The 24817-nt window shown below is 37.4% G+C and overlaps 7 protein-coding genes and 1 pseudogene across 13 annotated transcripts; 4 read left to right on the top strand and 4 right to left on the bottom strand.

The window, feature by feature from the left end:
* Positions 1–30: 30 nt before the first annotated feature.
* Positions 31–3768, bottom strand: LOC147927703 (U-box domain-containing protein 56-like). Of its 4 annotated transcripts, none has more exons than XM_087486569.1 (8): positions 3503–3768; positions 2586–2761; positions 2023–2126; positions 1706–1836; positions 1501–1605; positions 1268–1424; positions 529–969; positions 31–321 (listed from the first exon to the last, which is right to left on the bottom strand). In XM_087486569.1, exons 2-8 carry the CDS (start codon positions 2722–2724, stop codon positions 118–120), a joined length of 1281 nt encoding a protein of 426 aa, XP_087342695.1. In that variant the 5' UTR covers positions 2725–2761; positions 3503–3768; the 3' UTR covers positions 31–117. The 4 variants fall into 4 exon arrangements, with proteins under 4 accessions (XP_087342695.1, XP_087342696.1, XP_087342693.1 ...); XM_087486570.1 differs by having other exon boundaries at positions 2648–2761; positions 3503–3755; XM_087486567.1 differs by lacking the exon at positions 3503–3768 and having other exon boundaries at positions 2648–2895.
* Positions 3769–3945: 177 nt separating this feature from the next.
* Positions 3946–5745, top strand: LOC104738627 (uncharacterized). Of its 2 annotated transcripts, none has more exons than XM_019235785.2 (5): positions 3946–4077; positions 4169–4592; positions 4697–4912; positions 5011–5135; positions 5477–5745. In XM_019235785.2, exons 2-5 carry the CDS (start codon positions 4175–4177, stop codon positions 5501–5503), a joined length of 786 nt encoding a protein of 261 aa, XP_019091330.1. In that variant the 5' UTR covers positions 3946–4077; positions 4169–4174; the 3' UTR covers positions 5504–5745. The 2 variants fall into 2 exon arrangements, with proteins under 2 accessions (XP_019091330.1, XP_010457094.2); XM_010458792.3 differs by having other exon boundaries at positions 4990–5135.
* On the bottom strand, positions 5686–8186 carry LOC104743097 (U-box domain-containing protein 54). Its single transcript, XM_010464216.2, has 7 exons — positions 7925–8186; positions 7240–7343; positions 6943–7073; positions 6680–6781; positions 6473–6599; positions 6244–6390; positions 5686–6138 (listed from the first exon to the last, which is right to left on the bottom strand). Exons 4-7 carry the CDS (start codon positions 6775–6777, stop codon positions 5932–5934), a joined length of 579 nt encoding a protein of 192 aa, XP_010462518.2. The 5' UTR covers positions 6778–6781; positions 6943–7073; positions 7240–7343; positions 7925–8186; the 3' UTR covers positions 5686–5931.
* Positions 8187–9759: 1573 nt separating this feature from the next.
* LOC104738626 (putative recombination initiation defects 3) lies at positions 9760–14565 on the top strand. Of its 3 annotated transcripts, XM_010458789.2 has the most exons (15): positions 9760–10028; positions 10269–10410; positions 10504–10666; positions 10775–10909; positions 11302–11354; positions 11448–11642; positions 11785–11847; positions 11927–11968; positions 12049–12105; positions 12186–12227; positions 12323–12378; positions 12460–12607; positions 12701–12782; positions 12920–13027; positions 14210–14565. In XM_010458789.2, exons 1-14 carry the CDS (start codon positions 9961–9963, stop codon positions 13018–13020), a joined length of 1347 nt encoding a protein of 448 aa, XP_010457091.2. In that variant the 5' UTR covers positions 9760–9960; the 3' UTR covers positions 13021–13027; positions 14210–14565. The 3 variants fall into 3 exon arrangements, with proteins under 3 accessions (XP_010457091.2, XP_019091328.2, XP_010457092.2); XM_019235783.2 differs by lacking the exon at positions 14210–14565 and having other exon boundaries at positions 12920–13226; XM_010458790.3 differs by lacking the exon at positions 14210–14565 and having other exon boundaries at positions 9806–10028; positions 10272–10410; positions 12920–13226.
* Positions 14566–16989: 2424 nt separating this feature from the next.
* LOC104738622 (putative LRR receptor-like serine/threonine-protein kinase At2g28960 pseudogene) lies at positions 16990–17498 on the top strand (annotated as a pseudogene).
* LOC104738623 (pentatricopeptide repeat-containing protein At1g01970) lies at positions 17453–19228 on the bottom strand. Its single transcript, XM_010458785.3, has 2 exons — positions 18547–19228; positions 17453–18429 (listed from the first exon to the last, which is right to left on the bottom strand). The coding sequence occupies exons 1-2, from the start codon at positions 18982–18984 to the stop codon at positions 17650–17652; spliced, it is 1218 nt and encodes a 405-aa protein (XP_010457087.2). The 5' UTR covers positions 18985–19228; the 3' UTR covers positions 17453–17649.
* Positions 19229–20419: 1191 nt separating this feature from the next.
* LOC104743074 (protein TRM32-like) lies at positions 20420–22528 on the top strand. The gene is made up of 4 exons (XM_087485118.1): positions 20420–21357; positions 21439–21560; positions 21655–21730; positions 21828–22528. The coding sequence occupies exons 1-4, from the start codon at positions 20811–20813 to the stop codon at positions 22343–22345; spliced, it is 1263 nt and encodes a 420-aa protein (XP_087341244.1). The 5' UTR covers positions 20420–20810; the 3' UTR covers positions 22346–22528.
* Positions 22367–24746, bottom strand: LOC104738625 (rop guanine nucleotide exchange factor 2). Its single transcript, XM_010458787.3, has 7 exons — positions 24131–24746; positions 23932–24048; positions 23684–23838; positions 23517–23591; positions 23112–23414; positions 22673–23017; positions 22367–22575 (listed from the first exon to the last, which is right to left on the bottom strand). The coding sequence occupies exons 1-7, from the start codon at positions 24459–24461 to the stop codon at positions 22450–22452; spliced, it is 1452 nt and encodes a 483-aa protein (XP_010457089.1). The 5' UTR covers positions 24462–24746; the 3' UTR covers positions 22367–22449.
* Positions 24747–24817: the final 71 nt, after the last annotated feature.

Here is a 24817-nt window from a genome sequence, read left to right as displayed (position 1 = left end):
AATACTAAAACAAGAAACGGCACTACAAGATTTTTCCCCTGTGAATAAAGGAATTTTTATTAAATTTTTCATAACACATTCAATGAATCACACAACACAATCAGCATCATATGTATCCTAAGACGAATCATAGAAATATGGGTGCCGTTGCACCCAGTCTCTAATGGCTGAACGAAGAACAAGATTCGGGGTGAGATTGTCATTCTCGAGCAGAAGGTTTGTCATCGGTGATTTTTCACCTCCGTGACGGAGCCACCTTTTGAATTCCTCTGCTTCATAGGTGTGACCATCGGCTGCAACATGAGGATTATGCATAATCTCCTACATAAACGAGCAATGGCAATGAATAATCACTAGACAGCAAACCAGCAAATATTAGATGGAAGACTAGTTTTAAACAACATGAATGGTTTAGTGTAAGAGTAAGCTTAGAACACTAATGTTTTGATATATTGAGCAGAAGCCAAGTCAATATCTGAATAACAGATACGCTTTCTAGATGGAGCCATGGAGGATTTGAGTACTGACCTTTGAAATGGGACATAGGAAACATTGGGGAGGCTCGTCGGAAAGAGACCACTGCAACGGGGATGATGGTGAATGTGATGATGAGACGGCCTTATCCAGGTTTAGATGTATCAAAAGCTCTTCACATGTTTTTATAGCTTCGTCTCGCTCTTTCTGGATCAATTCTAACAGACGACAATCAGTATAATGCTGTTCTTCGTGTTCCTTTTGGACCCTTTTCATATCTTCAATTTCTGCTTTCGCTCTGTTTAGTTCCACCTCCGCTTCTCTCCTGCGAATTACTTCTTCACTGTACAGTTTCTGAGTGACACCAAAGGAACTTGAGAGAGTTTCCTCCCTTTCACACCTCATCTTATCGCGTTGCTCCTTTTCTCTCTTTAGTTCCTCAATTTCTAATATCCGTCTCTGCTCCTCGTAGTACATCGTCTCAACCCCACTAGCCTGTTTAAAAGAACCAAGACAATTGAACAATTGAGAATCGCCTACACTGGAAGATGTGAAACACCAGCACAAGAATCTAACATGGTAAACTTGAAATTAAGCTCGGGGTTAAGACACGTGGCGCAGGAAATATACAAATTTGAGCTAACAAGGAGACGTGTTGGATCCTAGAATTTTTCAGTTCTCACAATTCCATTTCTTTATATCTTCTCCAAGGCTTTCAAGAGGTTTTACGCAATTTGCAAGGTTCCAAACTCATAAAATGCTATATGCTGACCAAAGAGTGGGATTTACGTACTGATCGTTCTTCAGATGACGATAGGGGATGTGGCTCACTGACACGTTCAGCTCTTCCTGCTGCCTCATATGGTATCAGAGCAGAATCAAGGCTATGAAGGCTGCTTGAGGATTCAGAGTAGGAGTATGATGAACCCGCAAGTTCAAACCGTCCCTCCCTAATAAACAAAGGGAAATTTCAATAAACCTTACAATTTATTTCAAAACATGTAGAAGTAAAATCCTCAATCTCACCTCGTTTGGATGTTGTTGCCATTACATACAAGCCATATTTTACAGCAATCAGGTGCGTGTCGAATCACATACTCAGCTATTGTAGATGTGATATGAGTCATGCCCCTGCATCATTAAAGAAAGATACGTAATTAGAGTAAACATCTACGTATTATTCACACTGCGTTGTTCTGGAGACGCAGAACAATTCTGAAGATATACGTACTCGGAGTAATGGGAATCAGCAGTTGCTCCCAGGATAAGCTTTTTGATATTGTTTTGACAGATAAGTTCCACAATCCATTCCCCCACATTATTTGCTGAAAGATATGACATATCCACATCTTGTTCAATAACCTGCAATATATAGACAATTCTATAATATTCCAGATGAATGCATTGTAAACTTCCTCTCAACTCTTATATATTCTAATGGAAATTGTTGTTGTAAGAAAAATGAATGAACCACGCGAATAAGTTTTCAGATTCAACTTGTTTCCTTGTTGTGACAGGCTACTGTATTAATCAGTTGGGAGCACTCACTCCTTCATCTATGCAGATATCATGGTACTTGAGAAGGCTCTCACTTATACTTGCTTGTTCCGACTCCTGGATTGCATGGATCTCACTTTGTTCAAGCCCAGTTGCTGGAATGCACAAACAATGAAACAAAAGAACAAACAAGATAAGGAAAAGAAAAGAAGGAAAACTCACATAGCAGCATGTATAAGTTCATTCAAGAACGTAAGATTGATCTTCCTCATTAACCAGGAAAATCATCGAGTGGCTTGGTATATAATCATCGCAAACACATAAAACACAAATACAGACACCGATCTACAACCATTTATATCCCAAACCTTACTTCCTACGAACACGAATGTTAAGAAACATAAAGAATCTTTCGAATCACCAAGATATAAACTTGATCACCAATGAAAATAAGAAACAGAAGAATGATAAAAGAAACACGAATTGGAATCCGCTGGAACCATTTGCATCATTTTTATCAACATAATCATCAGAGATGCTTGATAAGTGTAACCAAACCAGAGAAATATAATAACAAATAATATGACATGTTCGATAAATACAGTAGTACTAACCAAAGTTTCTTGGCACGAAATGATAATAGAAAAAGGAGAATTGAACATAGGAGGAGGTATACATGAAGGGGTCATGGAAATCAGCTGGTGAACGTGAAGAAGGTGGAGCTTCTTGACACGGAGAGTCCTCAAAGCCCATAACAAAGTGGATTTACTTTCAACAACGTCTTGGCTGACTGCAACATAAACGGGATCGTCATTCAAAGCCTTTGCCATGGTTGATTCTCTCTCTCAAACTTTAATTTTCTCTATATTGATTGATTTGATTACGCAGGCAGAGGACAAAATTCTATCTTTTCCAAAACAAAGAGGATAATACAAACAAACGAAAACTATCTTTTTGTTATTAATAAATATTACAGAGACATCATGAGTGTGTATATGTATTGGTCCTCCCATTTACCAACTAATTACGAAGATGTTTCCGACCATTTTCTTATTAGTAAATTAGACTTAGTATATTTCGTAGTAACGTATTTGTTTATGAGAGAAAGAAAGATAAGATCTAAAGAGTCAAAGAGATTAACATCAGAGCGAGTATCCGTGACTTTCTCTTTAGATGTATGTCTACACTTACTAGTACTACTACTACATTCGCAAGGCAAGACCATTTCTTACCGTAAAAAGACAAATTTCCAACAATTATTTTTAAAAACTAAATTCAAAGGATACATTCATCAAAAAGACATTCTCGATTATAGTATTAAAATTAAATGTCAACTCAGAGAATTAAAAAATATATATATATATATATATTTTTTTTTAATAAGATAAGAATCCGAAATCGAAGGCAAGATAAATTTAGGGTTAGTGACGAGGAAAGCTTTGACGAAGTAACGGAGAAAATTAGGGGGAAAAAAAGGAGAAATGTGTAGAGAGCTTTTGGCTTGCTACTAGTGAGAAATATGATTTGTTACCTCTGTTTATAAATCCAAACTTTATGACCGACGAGGCGACGACCAGTTAAAAATTAGATTAGCCTGACGAAGAAGAAGTCGAGAACAATGGAAAAAGCAGAAAGAAAAAGAACTATATATATATATAGTTCCAACGCTGCAGGGTTCGAATCCTAACCAACGTTATAGGACACATATACTCATGTGGAGGAAGACATGGACTTGATGAGTCTGCTTCACTCCCATTGCTTTTGGACTTCACATTCACATGTTCTTTCCTTATCCTTACTTTCTTTGCGTTAATTATACTATAAACCTTAAATTAAAGTTTTACCGTAAATGATTACTCCATAACGTACGTGAATATCATACAAAAGAGTAATTAATGGGCCATCGGTTACAGAGGACGTGCAATTACAAAAGTCATTACAACTAATGGGCCACGTTATCGGCCCATGTAAAACCAACAATAAAGTATCATCGTCGGTTACATCCGAAAAGAGTGAAAAGATTTAAACGATCCGATTGCCGATTGCGGATATATACAGGTTCCATCGTTCTCTCTGGCGTCTCAGATTCGATAAGAAGCGAGAGAGGTGGGTCATCTAACCTTCCGTCCATATTGATTTATTAAGACCTAAGTTTTCCAAATTTTAAATTTGAGTTGATTTTTTTTTTTTTTTTAAGGTTTTAATGTCCTGCATGAAGGCAGCGGCGAAGGCAGAAGCGGAGGCGGTGGCAGAGGCAGGGGCGGAGTCAGGGGCGGAGGCGGTGGCAGAGGCAGGGGCGGTGGCAGAGGCGGTGGCAGAGGCAGGGGCGGAGGCAGGGGCGGAGGCAGAGGCAGAGGCAGGGGCAGAGGCGGAGGCAGAGGCAGGGGCAGGGGCGGAGGGTGTTGCACCAACTCAGGTCTGGTGGGACATAAACAGGTGTCCGCTTCCCGATGACGTTGATGTAGGTCGGTTCCGTCCGTGTATAAAACGGGCGTTGGAGGAGAAATTAGGCTACGCTGGTCCTCTCACCATCACTGCCATTGGCATACTAACAGACGTCCCTCCCAACTTCTTGAAAGAAGTCTATTCCTCTGGAATCGGTATTTATCACGTCCCCCGTGGTTAGTAATCCTTTACCCACTTATGTCTTTCAACATCCAAATTGAATTGGTTACATAGTGTTTCTCTTTTTTTTTTTTGAAGTCTTTTTAAGTTTCTGAAACAGATATCGTTGACATTACGGCAACTATGCTTTATTGGATCTGGGCGAATCCACCTCCGGCTAATGTAATGCTCATATCTACTAGGGCAAATTTCTCCCGTACTCTTGACGTGCTACATGAGTATGAATACAACATTGTTCGGTCACTATCTCCAGAAGCCCCCTCCGCTTCCACTTCCACTTCCATCTGGGAATGCTTACTGGCAAGTTTACTGGCAGGTAGGTATATGTCTTCTCTCTCACAACAGTACCGTCTTTAGATATAATTACATGTTTCTGAATTATTTCTTTTAAAGATGATGATATGGAATCATCAGGGGGACTAGAAGACAGGAGTAGTGAAACGGGTGAATCTGCCTTGCGTTGTGAGCAATGCGGTGTTACTCTCCAAGGCATTGAAAATTTCACCACCCACCTCAAGAGTGGAGAACATTTACATAATGTAAGCATCCTTCCTAGCCAAAAATAGAGAATACTTGTTGTGTTAATATATTTATCCTTGTGAGAAATGTTTTTTTTTAGTATGCCTCTTTTAAAAATGCTTCTCTTACCTTTAAAACCTTTTAGAAGGTTTCGAATGTATTTCTTGATGCTCGATTCCAGTGTATTTTAAAAGTTTTTACACCTTGTTATAAGATTTTATAAGTAACTTTTTTATTAAGTTACGCCGAAGAGAGAGAGAGTATTTTTGAAAAGTGGTACGGTAAAGTGAAACTCCCGTATAATTATTATCTTTCGCCTTAATTTATTTCATCACATGTTTTATCTTTTTTCCACGAGCAGGCGCGATATTACCGGAAGAAAGGCTAAGTAAAGAAGTAGAAAAGAGGTAGAAGACAACCATCTGCCATGGGAGTTTTTCATCCAGTTTGTAAGCAATAATAAAAATAATAAAAAGGTGGAGAGAGATGAGAGAAACGATTATCATATGAGAACATATGAGAACCTCTCTACATGTCACTATTTTATTGATTTTGTTTTACTCTTTATAATTTTAATTTAAAACCAAAAATTAAATTATATTGAAATAATATATCTGAGAAATTTGTATAGTTTCTAGTTTCTACTGATGCATATGCTCTAAGAGTCGATGGGATGCTAATGTTTTGTCTTAAGACATTGTACTCCTTGTCAGTCCTTATCCACTCCTTCTCTACTAGCTCTTTACTTTGGTTTTGGTTGTATAAACAATGTATAGAAAAAACCACTCCCTAATGACTATACGAAGATAATGGTTTTTAATCACGACTATAATTAGGGTGCTTCTCCAGCCACTCCCTAATGACTATACGAAGAGTGTGATTTGGAATGAGTTTGTGATTCTCAAGGGGCTCGCCTGTCTTCGGCGACTTCTTTTTCCCTCCTGTTGTCCTTAGATACTCTCTGAATGTCTCTGCCTCGTATGTGAATCCATCAGCTGCCACATGCGGATCTCCCATTATCTCCTACATCACATTTGACCCCCCAAAAAAAAATCGAATATGCGTTTAGTTAACAAAGCTTATTGTGGATTATATATAGTTCCAACGCTGCAGGGTTCGAATCCTAACCAACGTTATAGGACACATATACTCATGTGGAGGAAGACATGGACTTGATGAGTCTGCTTCACTCCCATTGCTTTTCGACTTCACATTCACAGGTTCTTTCCTTATCCTTACTTTCTTTGCTGCTTCCTCGTTTTCCAGTATCCAACCCTGTTTCACATGATTCTCAATTCTCCATCTTTACACTAAAGTGGATGTTTTATTTAGGCTTTTATTCAGTCTTTGTACTTACTGGTTGTTGTTCTTTAGGTGACTCGGCTTCATCTTCATCCCTTCTTCTTCCTTTGCTTGGTTTCTCCGCTGAAGTTGAGAATTCTGAGAATGATTCTGATGGATTCCCAAGGTCGAAACTTCCTTCTCTGTTTTACACATTAAAACTCTTATGTTAAGCTCTACACTTCTTAATATAAACACACACAAGTATATTCCTCAAGCTTACCTTGTCTCGATGAGTTTCCCCTTGCAGATGAACCACATGTTACAGCTCTGAGGTGCATGTTGAAGCACATACTCTGCTTTTCTTGATGTGATACCCATTCCCCTGCATTATCAAACAAGAGGTTAGCGTGTTTGCTTTACCCACTCGTCTTTCTAGTTTCCATTACATGGACTGATTCATTAGAAAAATCTTCTTTTAAAAAAAAAAAAATATCCATGTTCTGGATCTTTGAGTTATTGATTTGGTTTCCGAGCTATCCTTGCCTGGAGTAGTGAGGATCAGCTGCTGCTCCCACAACGAGCTTCTTGATATTGTTTTCATAGATGAGTTCCACAATACCTTCACCCACATCATATCTTGAGATCACTGATATGTCCACATCTTCTTCCTTAACCTGCATCAGCGTAGAATTATTTATGTTAAGCTATATCTAAACAAATAAAACCTATTGACGATACATAGATTAGTCATACTGCCTCATCTCTGGTGTTGATTTTTTTCTGCTTGGATTAACACTGTTATCGCTACACGAGTATATCAGAATCAAAAAGAGAACTCACCCTATTTTTTATGCAGATATCACGGTACTTGTAAAGGCTACGGTATGAAGTCTTGAGTTCTAAATCTTGGATTGCATCGATCTCCCCTTGTGTAAGACCACTTGCTGAAAATACACAAACAAAAAGACCAGTTTAAAACAGAGTAAAAATCATGATGTGTGACTTAACTACTACATATGGGTAGAGCCGTATACGCCCAAAAGTCTAATTCGTTATAGAAGTAGGTAGAATAAATTTGGTCTAATTTGTTTTTGTTGTAATTTGAAGTTTAAAAAGTTAGGATGTTGATTGTTTCATGACTTTATTAAATTACTTCTATGTTTAATTATACTATAAATATTTTGGCATCATATGTATTATGTTCTAGGGAATTTGATATCAGCACATCTTTGTTTCAAAGTCTCTAGAAATACGTTGGTAAGAAGAAAAAAAATATGTTTTATGTATCTGCAGAAATATGTTTTGTTTACAGACGTATTTTTCAGATGTGTATATATTATCCGTATAAAAATCAGCACCATCCAGAATCTCATCTAATATTTGTAACAAAATATATCATATATATTATCTAAAACAAGCTTGATTGACGTTACACAATCCCTAATCAAAGTTTCTCGACAGCCCCAAGAAAATAAAATAAAAACTGCAAAACCTAACGTAGAGAGAACGTATAAAAAATACTTACAAGAAGTGGTCAAGGAAAATGGAAGATGAACGTGAAGAAGGAAAATCTTGTTGACTTGAAGAGTCTTCAAAGCCCATAACAAAGTTGATTTACTTTCTCGAACATCTTGATTCACCGCAACATAATATCGTCTCCCATGGTTTCTTTCTTATATACTATTTAGGGTTTGTTTGTTTGTTTCTTTGATTCTTAGTTCTTATGAAGGAAGGAAGGTGTGTGAGAAAGGAAATCGCTATTAGTAATGCATGATAGTATATATAGTGCGAGGAGAGAGGGACTTCTCAAGGTATATAAGAGTATCTATCTCTTTTTTTCTATCCCTTTGCAAGAAAATTGCAAGGTGGTTTCGGACTATTTACGTGTTAATTTCTCGGTCAATGGCTTTGGGTCAGATTATTTAAATCAAGCGAGAGCAGTTGAGAACACTTTACACTTATATCTTAAGTCTCCGGGAATCCTAGTGTAGATGGATAATTGGGGTCCTTCACACGGTCTTGGACATTAAGTTTCTGTGATTAAATGTCGGAAATAAATGTTTTTATGCGGAGAAATTTCGTTGACACTTCTACTACTTATACATCAAGTTTGTTTTATAAATTGTTGACCTCACTGCCGGTTTTAAATCTAATAAATAAGAGGCCAGAATGTTCTAGAATCGACAAGTCAAGGTGACTAAAGAAATTTAACTAGTCAATTTTTATGTTTTTTTCCAACTGGAAAAAGTTGGGGCATAAATTACTGGATTGATGTTGTAAAACTTATTTGTTTTACTATAAGTTTTTTTTTGGGTTATTAGTATATGTAATACAGTCGTAAACTGAATATGGAAATATCAAAGAATATGCAGTATTTTTGGTTGTTAACGTTTTTGTAATGCATTTAGTGTGTGGTGTGTGTGTGTACAAACATCACTTGGCATGTCACATCCAGTACAACAAAATAGTGATTGGCATGGCAGCGTTCAATTTTAAGTTTTTGTTATTTTAGGCATGTCACTTTCGAATTTGTTGTTACATACGTTTTTTTTTTTTTTTATACAAGTCTTTGAGATGGGCCGTTTATACACAGTCCATGGGCTTCATCACCTCTAAAATCGTCTCTTTTACCACAACACCAACAACAACTAGGGTTGGGCACGGGACGAGTACCTTTGAATTTTCTTATATCCTTTACCCGATCCGACTCTAACGGGTAACAGAAAAAATTTACTCGTACTCGATCCTTAAATAACGAGTATCCAGAAAAACGGGTATCCGAAAAAAAATAGTTGACCCTTTAAATACCCGACCCTTTACCCTTACCTGGATAAATGAATATCCGATAAAAAAATTGTCAATAATCGTAATAATAATTTCATATTCCAAAATCCGAAAAAGAAAAATCATAAATGTATGCAACATATAGGTCCAAAAATTAGAAAATTACAAACTTAAAAAACAAAAATAAAATATTAATTCAATTGGGCATCGTATATATCATTCCAGTTGGACTAAGTTGAACTTAGGTTTTAACTTTAACTCTATTATATATTTATAAATTAATAATAAATAATAATAATACAAAATATTAAAGGGTATTTATGGGTCGGGTAACAAAACGGGTAAAGGGACGAGTAACGGGACAGGTATTGAAAACTAAACTAATACCCTATACTCGTCCCTTACTCACGGGTAATAAAATTATAATACCTTTTACTCGACTTTAAAGCTGCGAGTACCTTTTTTCGGGACGGGTACGAGCCGAGTAACGGGTCGAATACGGGACGGGTACGAGCCGAGTAACGGGTCGAATACGGGTAACTGGTATTAGTGCCCAGATCAAACAACAACAACAAAAAAAGAAAAAAATATATATATATTTTCCTCAACACACACTCTCTCTCTCTCTCTAGACTCCATCGATCTTTTTAAAATTCAAAATTGGGTTCGAGTTCTCTCTCTCTCTCTCTCTCTCTCTCTCTCTCTAGCTTAAAGTTCATAATCGATTGATCACACTATCGTGAAATTTTGAACAAGAGCTGCGTCCTCGTCTGCTCTATGATGAAGATGAATATGAACAAAGCCTGCGATCTGAAATCGATATCTGTTTTTCCTCCTATTTTAAGGTTCGATTTCGCTTCTATCTCTTCTCTTTCTCTTCCACGCGAACAATTTCACATCAGCGAACTTTGATTTGATCGATTTTCATGGTTTAGGGTTTTTAAAATTTATTCTGGGATTATCCGCTATTGTTGTTTCGGATCTGATTTGTGACTGGAGACGAGGTTAATTGATTTGGCTACTGATTACGTTTTCTCTTTGGAATTGTATCTGCCTGTGTTGGTTGCGTATCATCATCTATATAGTAGGAGATCAGCTGAACCACAAGCATCTCAGCAGCTTCGATCACAGCAGTCACAGCAGTCCTTCTCTCAGGGACCTTCGTCTCAGCGTGGTTGTGGCTTTTCTCAGATGACTCAGACTTCTTTCGAAGACCTCAACGATCAGGTTTAGCTACTTAACCTAAACTTCCTTCATGTGACGACTACTTGAGTTATCTCCAATGTTAATTAAATTGATTACACTTTTGTGCTGCTACAGAGATTTAGTTCTCAGGAACGAGACTATTCTTTGAAGAAGGTCAGTTGCTTACCCCCAATCAATCATAATCATAGACGAGATGATAGTCAGTTGGCAGCATCGAGACCTTCCAGCGGTCTTACTAGAAGGTGGAGTTCTGCTTCAGTTGGTGAGTCTAATAAATGTAAGTTTGGCCTCTTTCTGAATTCAAAAAAACTAGCGTGGGATTATGTTCTCTGGGGTGGCTTGGCTCCTAATTTGATCCAACTTTTCTTCATTTGTCACTTTGCAGCTCAGATCAGTGAAGAACTTGAGCAACGGTTCGGGATGATGGAAACTTCTTTGAGCAGGTTTGGAATGATGTTAGATTCAATTCAGTGTGACATCATGCAGGCCAACAGAGGAACTAAAGAAGTATTTCTCGAAAGTGAGTTCTATGATTGTCTCATTTTATGTACACAAATATTTGAATGTGCCAAATTTGCTCTGTTCTCAAAGTATATAGTAACCACACATAGGCTACAACCAGACTAGGGGGTTTAGGATAGTGTATTCCCTTGGATTCTCATTGGTTTAGCCAAACAGGATTTGTTAGCTGGGCCGTTAAAAGCTGATCTTACTCCTTTAGGAACGTGATATTGACAAGAGCAATTTTACAGATTGACATTGTTTGCTCCAATAGATTTATCAGTTTGTTGAAGACCATTTCACTTGACCGTTTGATCACACCATGAAGAATGACTCTTAATTTCTCAATACTCCATGTGAAGGTCTAAATAGATACTTAGCTAGATTTATGGTTTCTTCTGTTTATTGCAGCTGAACGCTTACAGCAAAAGTTGATTCTCCAAGACACTTCACTACAGCAGCTGGTAAAAGCAAATATTTGCATTTTTTACTTGTTTCTTTATCGACCTTGTGCAAATGGATTAACTTATTAAAATACATAAATAATTGGCAAGCAGATGAAGGATCAAGCAGATGCTAAAGCTAGTCTTGTTGGAGGTGTTAAATCTATTTTAGAGGAATTCAGCAAAGATCCCAATCAGGAGAAGCTACAGAATATCTCTCTGATGCTAACAGCTATCCCAGAGCAAGTAGAATCCGCTATGCAGAGAATACAAAGGGAAATCTGTCACACGTTCACCAGAGAGATTCAGGTAACAACATCAGTGTTGTAAAGAAAAATGAGTATGCATTTTTATAAATCTTAGCAGAGCCTGTGAGTCATATCGGATTGTCATAAATCTTCAGACTTGTGAACATGTAATGCTTTAATTCTCACTACCAACACTCTTATAGGTCTTGGCTAGTTTGAAGATGTCTGAGCCAAGGGTTCAGGTTCCAACAGCCCCACAAGTGCAGGTCGTTTCTCGTTCTTTCCATGTCTATGCTCTATTAGCTATAAATTTCAGCAATTAATGTAACCTTTATTAAACCTCAGGCTAAGGAAAACCTGCCTGAGCAGCGCGGTCCAGCAGCCAAGGTAACTCTAAATTCTCGACCTTTTAGAATTAAATTAAAACACATGTATGCTTTGAATCCTACCACCAAAATCTCTTGTAGGTTTTAGGGAGCTTAAAGATGCCTGAGGCAAGAGTTCAGGTTCCAACAGCACCACAAGTGAGAGTCTTTTGCTTTCCATGTCATTGCTATCTAGGTTGAAAATTCCAGCAATTAATGTGGCTTTTGTTAAACAACAGGCTAAGGAAAACTTGCCAGATCAGCGCGGCCCAGCAATCAAGGTAATAAACTCTATTACAGTAAACATTTCCACTCTTCGAAATTCCATTTTGTTTATATGCTCAGCTGTCACTAACACATGAAAAATAAATTGCAGAGCAATTCCTATTGTAATACTACACTGAAAACAAAACAACCGCAGCTTCCCAGAAAGTAAGTCAAACAAGCTATATGCTACTTGTACCCTTTTTTATGCCAAAAATAGTTACAACCATGCTCATCTTGCATTCACAGTCCATCTAACGCACCAGCCAGAGCTGTGAAAACATATTTATCCCCAGAGATACAAGTGGGATCTTGGAAGACGGTGAAACCAAAACAGAGTATGTTCAAGAAAAGAGCAGCAGGAAAGTCAGTAAAATCAGAAGGCACTGGAACGCAGGTATTGGGCTGGATTTTTTCATTGGTCAGCTATCATAGAACAAGCGTTTTAACTTGCTCAAAATCTAAGCAATGTGCAATTTATTTCATGCAGTTTGAACAATGCAGTGTTATCATAGATTCAGATGAAGATATCGATGGAGGCTTTTCATGCTTGATCGACGGGAACACCAAAGGTATGAAAATTCCTTAACATGATCCTTCTCGAACCAATGGAGAACTCGTAATTCTATCTTGTGGTAGATTAAAGTAACAAGATGTCCACATGTTAAAGTAAAGAGCTGTGTTTTGGAACTATGTATGATTACTTCAGGAGCTAAATTCGAATGGGACGCAGAGAAGGAAACTGAAAGAATTCTGAGGACAGCAAGGAGGACAAAGAGGAAGTTCGGTAACCCTATCATTATTAACTGAAATCGAGGTAAGTTAGGAGTAATAGCTACGCTCCTCTGTTTCGATATCTAAAGGCTTAAGATGATATTAATTGGATAGATTTTCACAGCTGTGACTCTAAAATTTTATTGAATTCTCAGTATAGCACAATCTTTATCAGTATGGTATTATTTTGTAAAAATTTAGTGCTTTTATATCTCATAAAATTTATTGAGTTCTATTTCTTAGATTTTACTGTTATAAGTTATGATGACATGAGGGGGGGGGGGGGGGAATATGACATGGAAACAGATAACTGAATCATATTTAAAAGCATGTTCTTTACAGTAATAATCACTATGTTTAAGGATTTTCTCATTCAAAATTTCAAAAGTAATTTGTTTCAATAAATTGGACCAGAAAGGTATGACCAGGTTCATCAAATAAGTAATTAAGAAAAATATCCAACAAAAATTTAGGATAGCCAATTTGTATCTTTTGAATTAAAAAATCAAATAAATACATTACACAAATATGGTGCTTTTTAATTAAAAATCAAAGAAATATGTATATTTAAAATAAAAAGTTACTTGATTTCATCATTATCCAATCTAAACTAGATTCTTCTTACCAATGTTAGATTATTTCCAACTTCTTCTTTTTTCACTCTAATACAAAGAATCATATATTATTTCTTTTTTGGAATTTTGAATAGATTACTTGAGATCAGATTGATACTAAAGTTTGAAATACTTTCAACCAAATTTGATTATAAAACAAGAATCAATAATACGTTATCCTGCTAGAATATTAAATAGGTAAAAGAAAATGTTAAAAAACGGTAGATTTTGTATTTAGATTTGTTCTATAAAGTATAAACAATAACGTTGGATACAATGATCAAATCAGTTTTCTTGCTGAAGAATTTCCTCTGTTTCTTAGTAAACTAAAGTCTCATCGTTAAAAAGTTTTGGGTTTTAAATATTTTGTTGGGTATTTTAGTTAAAAGATATGCAACAAGCTTTCACATCTCTGTTACTTTCTGTTACTTTCTTAAAAAAGATCTGAGATTGTAAAGCTATATAAATCATAAGAGTGTTGCATATCGGAACTGGTTCTTCAGTGCCAATATCTGAAATGTCAATGGAAAGCAGCCATGTGAAAGAAAAGCTTTGCTCGAAAAGACAAAGAGAGATCATTATCATTTAGGCTGGATATATGGTTTTCTCAGGAGGAGGAAGAAGAGGTCAGCACAAGAAGAGGAACACAGCATATCTGAAGACGATTCTCGTTTGATGATAAGACACAAAGCCAAGATTTTGCATTTGTTTCTCTCCGAGATCATGAGGAAGCTGAAACATGCAATCAGAAAAGAGAAACGGCGGCAAGACCACCACAGATTGCTGGAGAAGAAGAAAAGCTTTCAGAAGAGTTTGTCAACCAAAGATCATTTCTTTCTCGAGCGCATGACTTCGAAATGTCGGCAGAGATCTCATCATCAACGAGAAACATCTCTCTGACAAAGAAGCAGTGTTTAAGTACGTAAAAGAATACAGTTTATATATACTGGTTGCAAAAAAAAAAAAATATATATATATATATATATATATTACAATTAGTAATAAATTCAAAAATCAAAAAAGTAAGCGGCGTCAGCGTATTTAAATTAAATTTACATTATAAAGTAAACAAAATAAAACTTATAACATTTATAAATGACCCCTAAAATATTAAAAGATAAGATGTCAAGTTTTGTTTATTAGCACATTCTCATTAAATCGAAACGGTTAAACAAAAGGACAAAAACATAAAAAGCCAAAGTTAAAAGCAATTCCGGTTTAAATACTATTTTGGTTCAGTTCGTCTCGACCGGTTTAGTGGAAGGCATGTAAACCACAAAAGAGGCTCCCGTTATGTTTTTCTCTTTATAATTAGTTTTTTTCCCTCTTCTCTCTCTTCTCTCTCTCTCTCCCTCAGAGAGCTTTGCTTCGCTTCCTCACCAAGCTACATCTTCGTTTTTTCCCTCTTCTCTCTCTTCTCTCTCTCACGCTCTCTCTCTCTCTCTCTCTCTCTCTCTCTCTCTCTCGCTCCCTCAGAGAGCTTTGGTTCGCTTCCTCACCAAGCTACATCTACGTTTCGAATCAGAGAACCAGGGGACACAGAGAGATACTCAAATTTCTCGGTATGTTATGGTATCTCCATCGATTTTGATTTCCGATGTTGATTTGCGTGATTGAATGTTGATTTGATTTCCGATTAGGGTTTCTTGAATATGTGATGCGACTTGTTCTTCTTTTCCTCTGTCACGTCTTCGTCATTTGTTAGGGTTCTTGGTTTTTCCATGGAGTAATCGCTTAGGGTTAAATTGGGCGTAATCTTTATCTTCAATTTTGGCGGAAAATATCCCAACCCTTAGATTCTCAATTCTAATCTGACTATTGTAGATTTTTACATCATATTTGTGTTAGTTTTTTAGATATCGCTCTGTTCTTAGTTTTTGAGTTTACATTTTGTTATTAAAAGTCTAAAAGATTTCACTTTTTACTCTCATAGGGTACTTTGGGATCTGAAATGGCACGTATTACTGTCCGCTGGGACATGGAGAGCGTAAAGTTTGATAACGGGTTTGATCCCCTTAGATCTCGTGAGGCCATAGAATCAGGCTTGAGAAATCATGGTTTTAGTGGAGAGATAGTTTCTATAAAAGCCTATGCTGAGAAGGAATCGTTTCCCCAAGAAATTATCAACAGGCTAGAGTTATCAGGTGTCGAGTTTGAATGTGTAGTTCGTGAAGACGGAAGAGTGTATGAAAAGGATTCACAAGTTGCGGATGAGAGAATTGTACAGGAGCTCTACGAATGGGCAAAACAGTCGCAGCCTCCGGAAGTAATGGTGGTGATGAGCTGCGACTCAAGATTCTTAGATATTCTCCTTGAATTTGAAGAACAAGGCTTTGAAACCTGTATTGTCTACGCTACGGGAAATATTACTAAGACAAAAGTGCAAAACGCACCAATACAGAAGCTTAGGTGGGTCGAAGACATTCTTGATAAAGCTCCGTATGTGAATCCCTTAAACTATGGGTTGGCAATGGCAAAGTGGGGGAGGAAGATGAAGAAGAAGAACAATGGCAAAGTGGGGGAGGAGGCCTGTCAAAAAACAAATTTGGGGGATATCGTGGAGTTAACGATTCAGGTTACGACACGTCACGGAGCTTTTAGAGTAAACGGGTGGTCAGATCTTCTTCTTCGCCTCGGGGTGGGTCATGTAGTGTGCTTGCTGAATGAATAAACGGGCCCATATGAAGGCCCACATAAGCCTATAGATTTGGTAAGTTTACCAGTAAGTTAGTTGAATCGCGGGGATAGGATCGGATCGGATCGGATCGGATCGTTTCTCTCCCGCCCACTCGCGCGGATAACGCTATTCAATTTTCGCTATTCGCTCGCTCTCATACTCCCTAACAATTCATACATTTAAGTTATTATCATTTTCACAGCATAATCTCGACTTGTTGTTTTTCTCTTATAGATAAAGATTATGGTTTAATCACGACTATAATTAGGGTGCTTCTCCAGCCAGTCCCTAATGACTATACGAAGAGTGTGATTTGGAATGAGTTTGTGATTCTCAAGGGGCTCGCCTGTCTTTGGCGACTTCTTTTTCCCTCCTGTTGTCCTTAGATACTCTCTGAATGTCTCTGCCTCGTATGTGAATCCATCAGCTGCCACATGCGGATCTCCCATTATCTCCTACATCACATTTGACCCCCCAAAAAAAAATCGAATATGCGTTTAGTTAACAAAGCTTATTGTGGAGTATATATAGTTCCAACGCTGCAGGGTTCGAATCCTAACCAACGTTATAGGACACATATACTCATGTGGAGGAAGACATGGACTTGATGAGTCTGCTTCACTCCCATTGCTTTTGGACTTCACATTCACATGTTCTTTCCTTATCCTTACTTTCTTTGCTGCTTCCTCGTTGGGAGCACTCACTCCTTCATCTATGCAGATATCATGGTACTTGAGGACCTGGCTTTTGACAGGTCTAGAGTATTTGTATAGCGAGTTGCGAATCCTTCACAGATATGTTAAGCCAACAAATATCCTACTAGACGAAAACTTTGAAGCAAAATTAGCAGATTTCGGGCTGTCTAGATCCTCCCCAACCAACCCTGACATACAAGAGTCAAATAAGATTTATGTCAAGCCTGGAAGAAATCCATACCTGCATGACACGTAAGAAACCATCTCATAACTTTTAATGGACTCAAAGGTGTTATATAGTACTGAGTCACTTGATGATAATACAGGTACTTTAACTCAAACCGTTTAACCAAACAGAGCGACATTTATAGCTTTGGAATTGTTCTGTTGGAGTTGATAACCAATCAGCCTGTCATTGACAGCAACCGTGAAAGTCCTCACATTTCCAAGTGGGTTGATTTAGAGGTCGAAAAAGGCAGTACTAGAGGGCGAATATGTTTTCAGATTCAACTTGTTTCCTTATTGTGACAGCTACATGTATAATATATATATATATATATATACACGTACAAAATCTTCAAAATGCAAATAAGAAAAACCATATGCTGTTTTGGTGGCCAGACGAAACAGCACGCAGTGCAGGCTCTCATCATAGAAACAAGAAAGCTTGCATCTCGGTTCACGCATGCTTAGACTGGCTAGATGAAAACTCCCTGAGAAGTAATTCAACTTCTTCAACAACACCAAGCTTCTTAAACCACCGAGCCAACACAGCAGAAGCTTCTTTCTCAACCATTATAGAGTCTTTCTCAAGCTCAACCAAGAACCCTAATGCTTCATTTAGCTTTTCTTCCTTCTCATATGCAGCCAATACAAGAGCCACGCACTTATCAGTAGCTTTGATTCCCGCTATGCTCATATTCTCAAATGCCAAACGCGCATTCTGGCTCTGTCCCAAGACACTGTATGCGTTAATGAGCAGTCCGCATAGCTTTACATCAGGAGTGATCCCGGCGATTTGAACAGCATCAAAAACCCGCTTGGCTCCTTGTGCGTCTCCACCCATAGAGTAGGCTCTCAACAGTGCCTTGTAAACCTCTCTTCCCGCACAGATTTCTTGGGAATCCATATCTCTGAGTAAGGCGTCTCCTTTCTCGGGCGCACCAGCTCTAATGTAGGCCATAATCATGGAACCATAGGATCGATAATCTAGTGGTTCCCCAAGCAATTTGATGTCGTTGAAGGTATCTTCAGCCAGTTTATGATAGCCTGCCTTGCTGTACAACTGAACCATAGCAGTAAGGGTAACCTGATCAATGAGAAAGCCTCGGTTTTTCATGGCAAGAAGAGTTCTTTCAGCTTCTTCCACTTGGTTAAGTTTCCCATAGTAATGGATGATCTTCGTATAGTCACGGGCATTCGCTTCAAAGGAATCTTCAAGCAGCGAAAATTCAGCCACCTACAGTAACAAGATTGAGTGATTCAAAAACTTAACACAGACAATGAAAACAGATATAAAAGTCAAAACCAACAAGACAAGAACAGGAGTAGGGAAGGAGGAAAGAGAAAAAAGTACATTGATATAGAAGGGAGAGTCAAGATTCTTCAACTCTTTAAGAAGAGAAAGCCAGTCAGCTCTGATGGGGCTCATCCTCCTGACCCAAGCAGCCAACAAATCACAAAAGCTCCCCTTTTCGCTGGAGAAGCATATAATCTGCCTCATAAGCGCTTGGCAACGTTTTGACATCTTGATAGGAATCCGAGTAATTGCCTCATCTTGTTCATCTGTCAGATTCAGAATGGGATTAAACCGAGGGGTTCGTTGTTCTGTATCCTCCTCCTTGTCTACTACTACCACAACCTCGCCAAGGGCGGCACTACTACATTTGCAACTAATTTGACGAGGAGATTCTACAAGTAATGGGATCCGATGCCTATGGCTTGCAATAACAACTAATGGACATTTCAAGCCGAAGCTCAACAACACTACTGCGTCGCAGCTATACATTCCCATTATAGAAATCGAAGAACCTCTGTACCTCAGAAAAGTAAAGGCTGCTTCCGCCTTAGGATCATAGATAGAAATACTACAGAATTGAGCTTCTCTGATTACTTAAACAGCTATTTAACCGGACAGAGAAAAGCAAAGCTCATAGACAGAGAGACGACGGCGAGTTGGGTGGATAAATTATAGATTAGACCGGTGGAGAAGAAGAGAGGATGATGTCTGCTCTGCTCTCACCCCACAAAGCGCTGCTGCTTCAATATGGGCCTTATTGATATTGGGCCCTCATTAGAATTATGGCCCGGTATTTGTATGGGCCTTATTGTAATAAATGAATAGTGGCCCTAACATCTAAATGATTATCCACTAATGCGTTTACAGATAGTTCAAGACATTCCTTATCATTTTTTTCCAAAATTTTGAAAACCTTTTGATTTTCCAATAGCGTTTGTTAAAAATGAGGTAATTATATTATTTCTATGAATGAATATCCCACTAATGCATTTACTAAAAAAAGTCAATAAAGGTAATCTCTTTTCAAATATTAATAGCACTATTTGTTTCTATGAATGGTGTATACTTGATTCCTTAACATGATCCTTCTCGAACCAATGGAGAACTCATATATAATTCTATCTTGTGGTAGATAAAAGTAACAAGATGTTCACATGTTAAATTACAAAGCTGTGTTTTGAAACTATGTATGATCACTTCAGGAGCTAAATTCGAATGGGACGCAGAGAAGGAAACTGAAAGAATTCTGAGGACAGCAAGGAGGACAAAGAGGAAGTTCGGTAACCCCATAATTATTAACTGAAATCGAGGTAGTAAGAGCTACGCTCCTCTGTTTCTATATCTAAAGGCTAAAGCATGATTAAGATGATATTAATTGGATAGATTTTCACAGCTGTGACTCTATAATACAGTATAGCACAATCTTTATCAGTATGGTATTATATTGTAAAATTTAGTGAGTTTATATCTCATAAAATTTAGTGACTTCTATTTCTTAAACTTTAATGTTATAAGTTATGATGACATGAGGGGGAAAAAAATATGACATGGAAACAGATAATTGGATCATATTTAAAAGCATGTTCTTTATAGTAATAAATTATCACTATGTTTAAAGATTTTCTCATTCAAAATTTCACAACTATTTTTTTTTCAATAAATTGGACCAGAAAGGTATGACCAGGTTCATCAAATAAGTAATTAAGAAAAAAATATCCAACAAAAAGTTAGGATAGCCAATATGGATCTTTTCAATTAAAAAATCAAATAAATACATTAGACAAATATGGTGCTTTTTTAATTAAAAATCAAAGAAATCTGTATATTTAAAATAAGGAGTTACTTGATTTCATCATTATCCAATCTAAACTAGATTCTTCTTACCAATGTTAGATTATCTCCAAGTTTTTTTTTTTTTTTTTTTTTTTTCACTCTAATACAAAGAATCATAAATTATTTCTTTTTTTTTTGGAGTTTTGAATACTAAAGTTTGAAATACTTTCAACAAAATTTGATTATAATACAAGAATCAATAATACGTTATCCTGCTAGAATATTAAATAGGTAGAAGAAAATGTTAAATAACAGTAGATTTTGTATTTAGATTTGTTCTATAAACAATAACGATGGATACAATGATCAAATCAGTTTCTTGCTGAAGAATTTACTCTGTTTCTTAGTAAACTAAAGTCTCATCGTCAAAAAGTTTTGGGTTTTAAATATTTTGTTGGGTTTGTTTTTTAAAAGATCTGAGATTGTAAAGCTTTAAAAATCATAAGAGTGTTGCATATCGGAACTGGTTTTCAGTGCCAATATCTGAAATGTCAATGGAAAGCAGCCATGTGGAAGAAAAGCTTTGCTCGAAAAGACAAGAGAGAGATCATCATCATTTAGGCTGGATATCTGGTCTTCTCAGGAGGAGGAAGAAGAGGTCAGCACAAGAAGATGAACGTAGCATATCTGAAGGCGATTCTCGTTTGATGATAAGACACAAAGCCAAGATTTTGCATTTGTTTCTCTCTGACATCATGAGGAAGCTGAAACATGCAATCAGAAAAGAGAAACCGCGGCACGACCACCGCAGATTGCTGGAAACGAAGAAAAGCTTTCAGAAGAGTTTGTCAACCAAAGATCATTTCTTTCTCGAGCGCATGACTTCGATATCTCGACAGAGATCTCATCATCAAGAACACTACGACAACGAGAAACATCTCTCTGAGATGGTAGGAAATCAAAGTAGGATCGTATTATCCCTTCCCGAGGATTCGTCTCCTTTCAGCAGCCCAGGAAGAGTATGGGACAAGAATTCAACCGTGCTATCGAGATCTTCTACTTCAGACGATTTCATGAACTCTGAAACAGTTGCAGGTAGTTTACATTTTCTCCCATTTTTTAGAGATACAATACGTTATTATTTTTATCCAATGATTCTTTGCGACTCTGCTGCAGATGATTCCTTAACTATCAAAGAGATAGACTCTGCTTCACCGATAGAAGGAGATGAGATTGTTGATGAGATGTCAAAAGTTGAAGCTCATGGTGGAAAGAATGAGGGTGGAATCTTGGAAGAGGCAAGTTCATTTTTGATTCTCTGCAAATTTTGATCATGACAGAGAAGAAGTACTACTATAAACTTATTTGGTTGCTTTTGTTTCCTTCTAACAGACACTGTCTCATCCCTCTGTGGCCTCATCACCATCCCAGCCGCTATTCACTGAATATGAAATAAATCCAGCAAGAGGTATAGAAAGAAGATCCAATTAATGCTTACTGGGCTTATTTTCTAGAACTCTTCAAGAGGTATGCACTAACATTGACTCATCTTTGACAATACTCAGGTGAAGCAAAGATACAAGAAGAGAACCGTGGTATGGATGACAAAGAAGCAGTGTTTAAGTACGTAAAAGAGGTGTTGGATGCAATAGACTCAAATTGGGAAGAGCTGTATCTGATAACAGAACTCTCTGACCAGCTTCTTTGTCCGGCATTAATCAGCAACATACCATTATATCCAAACAAGCTTTGTGTAGACCATGACCTCCTCTTCGACAGCATCAACGAAGTTATCTTCGAATTCTGCAGGGTTCCTCAATGGGTTTCCTTTGTTGAACCCAGAACCCTAGCCTTGCCCGCCTCTAGCGTGGAAAGCATTGTTAGCGAGGTACAAGAAAAGGTTTATTGTCGTCTCTTGCCAATGCAACTCCCTCGGTTGTTGGACGAAAGAGTTAGAGAAGACATGGACAAACCCAGGAGCTGGTTAGACACCAGATGGGAGGTTGAGTGGATTGGCTTTGAGATTAGCGAGTTGATACTAAATGAACTAGTGGAAGAAGTCATGGTTGACTACTTGACTTGAAGAGAAGATGATCACAGCATATAAAGATATGTTGGTTTTACCTAATTTAGTAATTTACAATGGAGCTGCTAGAGGGAGACAAAGAAGAAATTCAAAGTATGTAATTATAATTCCTCTTCTCCTCTCACTGTTTTGTCTACATAAAGAACATCATCAATCCAAGCAACTATGTTAAAAGCTAAACCTTCAAGAACTCTAGAATAACTTTCTAACACAGCTTTTCCAACATCCTGCAGCAAACCACAAATATAAATATATCAAAAATTGTTTTTTTAATCACAAAGATCAATGATTTGAATTAAGCCACTTTTGTTTGTGTGTTCTTACCTTGTTGTAATGGATCTTGCATATATCCAATGATGTCTGAGACAACTCCGGGTACCGTTGTTTCAAACAGAAAAGCAAAGACTCTGCTCTCTCCGCCAAAGCATAGTTCTTGTCTGATCTCTCTGTATTTGACATTACATCTTTCACCATGTTCCACGAAGACTTGGAATTGTTGAGACAAGCTTTGCGTCTCCATGTGTACATTGAAGCTTCTACTCTATCTGCCAACTGAAGGGCTTCATATTCTGATCCAATCTTGAGACCATCTAGCAGCTTTTCTGGTGAAAACCTCCCTGAACTCGTCATCTGTCGATACATTGAGTCTCCTGTGCTCGCTTTTCCGCTCTGCAAAATGCAAAAAAAACAAAACAAAATAAGAATTCAAAATGCTAACTCCTAGTGTGCAAAAATGAACATTAATTTGTTGTTATATACACACCTTTGGAAGATTTGCCATGTAAGAAGCTGGGATATCCATTTCACCAAGGATGCTGCTATTGATTGCCATAGCAGCTTTATGGATTTGATTAGTGCTCTCTCTCTTGCTCTTAAGTTGTTTCCTTGCTTTCTCTGACAAACCTTCTGATGGAACCAGAGGGATCGGTAGCCACCATTTCTCTTCTTTCCTCTGTACAATCACTTTCCTGAATGATCCAGTTGCAGAACGCGTTGTTGACTTCATTGACAAGCTTCCTTCTTCTGCATACCAAAACTCTGTCTTTTGAAAACTATTCAATGCTTCCTGCAAACAAAACAAAACAAAAAGAAACAATGACCTTATTAATTAACCGATAAAAGCTTATACAACTAATCTTCATGTATAAGGAGGGTTCAGAGCAACTACCATAAGCATGGAATCTAGTTTTCTGAGTGCAGGCAAATTAATGTAGATATCTGCTCTTGGTCTACTCTCCATTACCTGACAACAAACAATAAGAAAACCGCAAGAACTTATTAGAAATATATTTCAGTTTTTATACTTATTTCTTCTATAAGGCAGATCTTGTTTACCTCAACAGTGGCTCCATTGCTTAGGTTCTGTGACTTTGGGATAAACTCGAAAATATAGTCACATACAGAGAGAAGGCAATTCATTTCTCTCTTCCACATTGCCTTCTTCTCTATCTCCAGTGGCTCTAATCTTAGATTCTGTCCAAAAACAGTAGCTGCAAATAATCTCGGAATCACACAATTAGTTACAGTTTCTATAGATGGCTTAGTTTAAAAGTAAAAGAAAAAACAGTGAGGCTTTTAGTTACCATAAAGATTGGTAATAGCGTTTGAGATTGTAACTGCGGTGCAAACGCCTTTGCCGCTTCCAGACATATCTTCCCCAAGCAGAAGCTTCGAGAATCTTTCCTTCATCGTCTCCAATTCTGCACAAAACCGACAACAGTTTCAAGATTCTGACACAAGTGGGCAGAGAGAGAGAGAGAGAGAGACGGAGAAATACAAAACCTGGCCCTGAAATTTCTTGGACCGCAAGATTCTCCTCAGGCTCGTTCTGATTCTTTTTCGTTTCAATAAAGGCAGATAGAAAATTTGAGCTCGTAGACTTGGATTCGGTAAGGACAGGGACAGGCCAATCACTAGGAGAGACATCACTGCAGAAGCTGCTGGTTTCATCAATTTGGTCTGAAAAGCCTCCCGAGGTTTCAGAACATGTTCGATGATAAGCAAAAGAATCTGTGCTCATCGTCGAGTAAACCGGAGTTTCAGATGCTGATTGATCATTTGGATCGATGGATCCAACATCGTCGTTTTCTTCAGGGTTTGAATAATTCTCCATACTCTCAAAGATTTGTTTTTTTTTTTTGGAAAATTCCTCTGCTTTTGTTGATCTTCTCTAGTGTTTTTAAGAGAAAGAAAATAAGAAAAAAATAGTAAGAAAAATGTAATAATGGAAGCTTAATTAGAACTTTCGTTTATGATTTATGATGAGGAAAAAAAACTTGAGAGAATATGAATTCTTGGATAGTGAAATTTCGAGGACCAGCTAACAGATTAAAGTAAGAACAAACTAGCAACAAGTATAAAATTTATCACGACCAAAAAAAAAAAAAAAGGCAAAAGCAGAGAGACGTTAAGGCGTGCCAAAATCAAAAAGCAAAACAAAAAGAAAGAAAAAAAAATATTAATATATCA

Source organism: Camelina sativa, chromosome 14, assembly GCF_030686135.1.
Source record: "Camelina sativa cultivar CO46 ecotype springtype chromosome 14, ASM3068613v1".
Lineage (NCBI taxonomy): Eukaryota > Viridiplantae > Streptophyta > Magnoliopsida > Brassicales > Brassicaceae > Camelina > Camelina sativa.
This window is presented reverse-complemented; position numbering and strand designations above follow the sequence as displayed.